The 7,365-nt window shown below is 43.7% G+C and overlaps 1 protein-coding gene across 1 annotated transcript in view; it reads right to left on the minus strand.

The window, feature by feature from the left end:
• Window positions 1–5,654, minus strand: part of LOC133126724 (copine-3-like) — a 10,471-nt gene extending 4,817 nt beyond the window's left edge. The window contains exons 1-4 of the mRNA XM_061239061.1: window positions 5,562–5,654; window positions 4,653–4,791; window positions 2,948–3,127; window positions 1,100–1,174 (exon numbers count right to left, since the gene is read on the minus strand). Coding sequence (XP_061095045.1) covers window positions 1,100–1,174; window positions 2,948–3,127; window positions 4,653–4,781 — 384 coding nt within the window. The 5' untranslated portion in view covers window positions 4,782–4,791; window positions 5,562–5,654. The remainder of the gene's footprint in view (window positions 1–1,099; window positions 1,175–2,947; window positions 3,128–4,652; window positions 4,792–5,561) is intronic.
• Between the last annotated feature and the right edge of the window lie 1,711 nt (window positions 5,655–7,365).

A 7,365-nucleotide genomic window follows, 5' to 3' on the forward strand; every position in this document is an offset into this window, starting at 1 on the left:
TGGTGTAGCCGGACTTTAAGCACACAGTCACTGCGACACGATTCTTTTTACCACCGAACTCCAACTACTAGGCTCTTATTTTCCGGAACATGGAATTCTGGTCTATGCAGTTCTTTGCCGACATCATCATTTTACACTACATTCCCATTACAGTCACATCAGTGCTGACACACTGCCACCCTAATCTGACATGGCACATCAGGTATTATGAATATCCTTTAGCATCTTTTGTCCTACAGAGTAAGAGTGTACCAGAGACCGAATGTCTCAACCTTTCATTTAAGCATTACGCAAACTTTCCGGCGGAATACTTTAGCGGTTGTGTCAGGCAAACTGGGCGTGATAAGTATGCACTGGCACTTCCCTGTGAGGTGGTGTATACACTTATTTTAGATCAGGGCAAACCGAAACCAAATAACACACAGAACAAACAACTCAGCCGCCTTTAACCAAAAAAACTATTTTGCCATTAGCACTATACACCCGTGTCAGCACACCCTGCTGCTCTCCAGGACCAGGAGTGAGGACCCCAGCACGCCCTGCGGCTCTCCAGGACCAGGAGTGAGGACCCCAGCACACCCTGCGGCTCTCCAGGACCAGGAGTGAGGACCCCAGCACGCCCTGCGGCTCTCTAGGACCAGGAGTGAGGACCCCAGCACACCCTGCTGCTCTCCAGGACCAGGAGTGAGGACCGCAGCACACCCTACGGCTCTCTAGGACCAGGAGTGAGGACCCCAGCACGCCCTGCGGCTCTCTAGGACCAGGAGTGAGGACCCCAGCACACCCTGCTGCTCTCCAGGACCAGGAGTGAGGACCCCAGCACACCCTGCGGCTCTCCAGTACCAGGAGTGAGGACCCCAGCACACCCTGCGGCTCTCCAGGACCATGAGTGAGAACCCCAGCACACCCAGTGGCTCTCCAGGACCAGGAGTGAGGACCCCAGCACGCCCGGCGGCTCTCCAGGACCAGGAGTGAGGACCACTGGGCTAGATTAACTTTACACCCCAGCTGTGTGTAATGCTAGCTGTGCACTTTCTTTTACAGGAAAAAAAAACAAAACAAAAACAAAAAAAACAAGTGTCTTAAAGCAATTACTCACTGTGATGGCGCCTTTTCCTGCTGGCCTCTTGTTCTTCAGAACCAGGGGTCGGGTCAGCTTCTTGCTGGACACGACCTGAGACAATGTGCGGAAGAAAGAGCCATTTTGTGCTTTATCAGCAATTACCCCAGCTTGGGAATCTGGGTGCTCAGAGATGAGTTTTTAGGTTTTGAGGTTACCATCCCATTTTTTAAACGGTTAACCGGTTAACCGATACTGCTTATAGCACAAGGGGTCGTATCTTTCTTATTTATTTATTTTTTTAACTGAATTACTGAGAAATTTAATTGCATTTTCAAACTTTATTTTGACATTTTACAGCGTAACCTCACAGTTGCAGAAATCCCTGTAGTTTACGTCCACTGGTCGATTGTGCGTCATTTTTTTAAATGCTCAATGAAAATTATAATTCTTGATGTTTTCATCCCTCATCCCTATGGCTTCTGCATGATAGACTTGATTGGCATGTAATCTGTGAATATGCTGCTGTGAACAACTTTGTTCCAGGCCGGGTTGTGCAGTCAAAATTCTGTGATCACGCATTATTTGGCTGATAGAATATAACACCAGGTCTATTTTACCATAGGCGACTGGTCTAATGATTTTACTTTCCTGCCAATACAGGTCTCTGCACAATTTGATATATTTTTATGTAACGGTAAACGGTAAATAATCGTGGTGGTGAGATTAACGTGTCCATTTTTCGTTGAAAGGGGGGGAATTTTCGCTTTCAATATCCGATGGATAAAAGTATTTTTTTCATTCAGTCACTGACATGCAGAAATTGTCATTTCTACATTGCAAAGCCACACTGATTCAATTTCATAATATATATAATAGGAATAATAACATAACATGCTGAGGAGGCCACTCAGCCCAGCAATGCTCATCCTTTCTTACCCCAAAGTGCACAGATAACGATGAAAATGATGAAAAGATTCAAAGGAAAGAGGATGAGGGAGAAACAGAGCACATGGAAACATGGAGTGTCAGGTTACAACTGACTCAGCATGCACACACACGCACAGAGAGACAGGGCGTGACACTGCACGCACACACACGCGCACGCACACACACACACACGCACACACACGCGCACACACACGCACGCGCGCACACACGCGCGCACACACGCGCGCACACACGCGCGCACACACACGCGCACACACACGCGCACACACACGCGCACACACACACACACACATGTGCATTATATACTCTATCCATGCAAACCCATTTGACCACCAACATCTGAGGTCACTTTATTTCCAGTATAAAATGCAAATACTTTGTCAGGCAAGCGATACACACATTCTCATGTTATCAGAGGCCGGTTTTGACCTGAGAAACGGCCTTGCTTCTCGGACAGCCCGAGGCCAGCTCGAGCGCAGACCCCTCCTGTCCTTCAACACCTGCGTCGACAACTTCATTCGTCGTCAAATGCGAATGCGCATATCGCAAATCCCTATGGAAACTACAGCCAAGTACCTAGCACTGAGACATCGAATCCTATATCTAAATCGATCCTAAATCCTAAATCGATCATTTACTATCATCAAGCCTCAAGCGTGCGTACACTTCCTTTTCAGAGTGTGTGTGTGTGTGTGTGTATGTGTGCGTGTGTGTGTGTGTGTGTGTGTGTGTGTGGGAGGAAACCTTTGCTAGCTACATGAAATAGGTTACTTAACAGCTTTTACAGACAGTTGGTAAGGAAGTGGCTTTTGCACAAGTCAGTCCAAAGGTTGACTGGGACGAGGACCCACCAACGAAGCCTGGCCAATAGGAGACCTTCTCTCTGACCGTGACTGTCCCCACCAGTGCCTGAGTAAAAAGAAAAAAAGACCACACCTGTCCCAGAGTGCACTCCAGCTCCCCCAGGAAATCGTCATCGCCGAGGTCGATCGTTTTGTTGTCGATGTCGTAGACCCCAAACTTGAGCTTCTGCATCAGCTCGAAGTAGTAGTCGATGAGGAACTTCTTGGCGAACTTCGGGGCGAGGCAGTTCTGCACCCTCTCCGTCCGGCCCACCTGCCACGGGCACAAAGCATCCACTTACCCCCTCGGCCTCCTGAGGTTAGCCCCGAGTCCCCAAACACGTCCCCGAGCTCCACACACTGTCCCTCTAACCGTGAGGGACCTTCACTTCAAATTCAATGAAATGTTTTCACCACAACATATTTTCATCATCCAAGAAACTTGTATTATGCATTATATATAAAAAATTTAAAAATATATATTAAAATATATATATTATATATATATATATATTTTTTTTTTAAAGTGAAATACTTCCAACGTTTTTTCTCAGGAAGTTAACTATAATCACTTATATTCTAACGCAGCAGATTTCACTCACGATCACAGACCTGGGAAGGGGGATGATGCAGTTAGTTGGATAAGTTCACCAAGTGAAACCTAGGCCCCGTTTCACAAAGCAGGCTTACTGCCTTAGCTCGATAACTGCAGTAAAACCTGGAACCTGGAATATGGACTGAAGTAAAAAGAACAGTTCCAAGTTTTACTCAGCCCAGATTTATCTGGCTAACACGGCAACCCTACCTTGTGAAATAGCCCCCTGGAACCCTTCCAAAACTGGAAGATGGACTGTGAAAACAGCAGCTCCACGTTTCACTCAGTGAACTTGTCCCGCTAACTCAGCCGCCCTGCGTTGGGTAAGGGCTGGTGTCCCTGGCGTCCGGGCTATATTCCCAACCTGCCTCTCTCAATCTGCCGCGTAATCATCCCCGGATTTAATCGGCCGAATAATTGATCTCTCCCTCTCCACCTCAGCTGGTGTGTGTGGCGAGCGTTCTGCCGCAAAATGGGAGCCGTGCATCACCCAGGTCTGTGTGTGTGCAAAATAAAAGCATCACCCCTATCACACACAGACTGAGAAATACATTAGTCCAATCAGACGCAGACCTAAAACTACCATCTATATATATATATGTTTTTTTTTGTGTGTGTTAGTATAAAAGAATACATTTCAGATTCATTTTCCAAAAGATCTAATTTTACAGAAACATTTGTGTATTTAATTTTAAAAAGTAACATATTACTGTAAACAACCGAGTACTTTTTACAGAAAAACTTGATCAAGGCTGCCTGAGAAGCAAGAAGCCAACCAAAGTGTGGCAAATTCTCCAACATGCTTAGAACAACCTCCCTGCTCATTGCCGTATAGAACTGCAGTACAGCATTGGCCATCTCAGAGAAGTGATGCAGTTTTAACGCCGAAGGGTGGTCACAAAAAATATTGATTTGATTCAGTTTTTAACTGTTCTGCCAAATTACTAAAATGTATAGTATGTTTATTTAGGACCGTTCATTGTATTATTTTTGAAAGAATCTTATCTGTACAGAATGTTATACAGGCGCCTAAGACTTTTGCACAGTACTGTACATTAGTCCAATCAGAGACAGACCTAGAACAACCATCACCCTATCACACACCGCCTGATAAACGCATTAGTCCAATCAGACACAGACCTAGAACTGTCATCACCCTATCACACACCGCCTGTTAAACGCATTAGTCCAATCAGACACAGACCTCGTACCACTGGTCCGCAGCATTGCTCATCAGCAACACGCACAAAGGGTCTGACTTAGATCCCACATCCTTGTCGAGGAGGTGTTCACAGGACACCGTCAGCTCCACCTTGGTCACACACTGCGCCATCAGAGCTTACCTGAAAAAGATTAACACCTGTGTTATGCCAATTACTTTTAAAGCCGTTAAAAGTAATAACTATAAAGCATAATAGCGGTTAATGATCATCAAAACAATATCGAACGTCATGTGATACAAGAAGTTAAAATAACAAATGATTTCCACCAGTATAACTACAAAAAAAAGAATAATATTAACGTGTCTGTTATGAAATAAATAAGACAATCAAGCTCATTCAGTTAATTAGCTCAAAATGACATTATGCTGATCAATGAAGAATTGCAGGTGTAGGACTCGTTTTGTTATTTAGCGATCAAAACGAAGACAAATTCAAAATGAAAACAAAACCCGGGATTGTGGTAGGCTACTCTTAAAAGAGTAACATGGGGGTTGGTCACACTTACTACGTTTTAACATGAAATTTGCTCAAGTGGGGAGAAACACGATGAAAATACTATGAAATACGTCGGTTATTTAGTCTTGGAGAAGTAAGCTTTTTAAATGTATTTTCAACCCATTGAGAAGAATGTTCTCCTCGTTGTGCGTCACACGAGGATAATTACTCTCCTATCCATGCAGTTTGCGCCGCTGGGTCCTGGTTCTAGTACTTAAATTACAGTGCCTTTTAAGGACTATTACACTATTTCTGGTTATATTAATTTAGCTTGCTAGCTAGTTTCCCTCCATAAGTTGACGTTAGCTAGCTAGGACGTTATAGTTGTGCTTTTATTTTAACTTGGCTAGCTAGCTAGCAAAACATATTCTTATCGGATAAGGCAGCGTGCTTACCTTAGCTATCGATAGTTGATATACTAAGTTAGCTAGTTTGTGAAAAGTCTCCCAAGGTGAGCGCGTATCATGTAGGTAGCTATCGAGACAAACAGATTTGTGTGGAAAGTGGGGGCACGATCTGTAGCAATCATAGCTCAGTAATTGACAGTTCTCATGACCACGCCCAGACAGATTGGTTTAACTTTTATAGTGGTACATCTAGGCTTAGAAAAATACGGTTTAAATACATTTAAATTACTGAATTATTATTATTCAGTTAAATAGTTTTTATTAAACTAGTTTTCGGGTTAACGTTACACGTTATTTGTGGGCAGCTTACATTTTCAATTTGCAAGATGCATGAATAAACGAGCTGGACAGCTATGGTTGATTGATCGAACAGCAAAACACCAGCAAAGTAGGCTACTTTTTTAATAAACCGGACAATAAACTCATCAAGCCAACTGGTGACTGTTTTTTTAAACGGCAGCCTAAATGCCCAGACTAATCGGAGCGACTGTAGCATAACGAAACAGACGAAACATTATTACCTAATGTTTCTTCTTAATTTCTAATGTTTCTTCTTAAGGTGCGCGTTGTTCTACTGATTGCAGCTTCATATGCTGTTAACTGCGATCACCACATGAGCCTATATAACGCACAGCCCAAGACACTTAACGTAAAGTATGTCATCAGTTAGTTGGCAGGCTAGCTAGGTTATGACATATGTACGCCCACTTAGTCTTAAAAGTATTTCAATAAACGTTAAAGTGTTCGCTGTATGTACGAACGCCTTTATATCCTCCAAAAACATAAATCTAGTCCTCCAAACCATGCCCGGAGAGTGACCATAGGATAAATCTGTGAATGGACCAAACATGCTAACTTTAGCACTGCATTAGCTAACCTGACTGCACCGCTAGTTGTGAAGATTATAGCAAAGACCCAAAACACAACACAATTGATACCTGTTTTACTTCCATGTATATGATAATCAAAATAATGTGAACGGGTTATCAGGGTGTAACGAGGGATATTTTACTTACCAATTCAAACAATCTCAGAAAAGAAAGTAAATTCAAACAGGACTCGACGACAACCAAACAAACCCAATGCAAAAGACTAGGCAACTCCCTCTACGCAGAATGACGTAGCCTCTTTGGCCAGCTGCGCAGCTCCGCACTGCCAAAGCAGCGCACCTCTGCGTTTTTAGCTATGACGTCACGCACAACATTAATTAGATCCCGACAGCAGATTTCTGTTTCAGGGAGCCACGTCCGCGGTGTCTGTGCGTGTGCGAAATAAAAGCAAACTGCAATAGCTCCCGGGGGAGTTGGCGCGGATTGGGAGAGTACTAGCCTATGTCACGGTTATACTAAAGAGTTCGAGATTGTTTTCAGTTTTTCCACATAGATTACGTTTTTCATACAGGACAGACTGTTGTGGTACGACTACATCCTGCCACCTGGTGGCGAAACGCACTCAGCATGGAATACGGACAGCTGAGCGAATATCCGCATTCCGACAGTCATTTGTGGGAAATATTTCTGAGAAGTTGAATCGATTATTCATATCGCTCTTATTAATTTATTATCAGTAGCATGATTTGGTAAACAGTTTCCATAGTGAGTAAAAATTACCATAAGGAGCTGGTTGCAGCAGCAAATTCAACTATGCCTTGTTGCACCCAAGCGAAAGCCACAGGAAGCTTAACGCTAGACAGCGCTCGAGAAAAAGAAATCAAATCGGATAAAAATGCTCAAGCGACGTACAAACTGCGAGTGACGAATTTAAATGTTACGCTACACTTTTGATAAATTCT

This window comes from Conger conger, chromosome 4 (assembly GCF_963514075.1).
Source record: "Conger conger chromosome 4, fConCon1.1, whole genome shotgun sequence".
NCBI classification, from domain to species: Eukaryota; Metazoa; Chordata; class Actinopteri; order Anguilliformes; family Congridae; genus Conger; species Conger conger.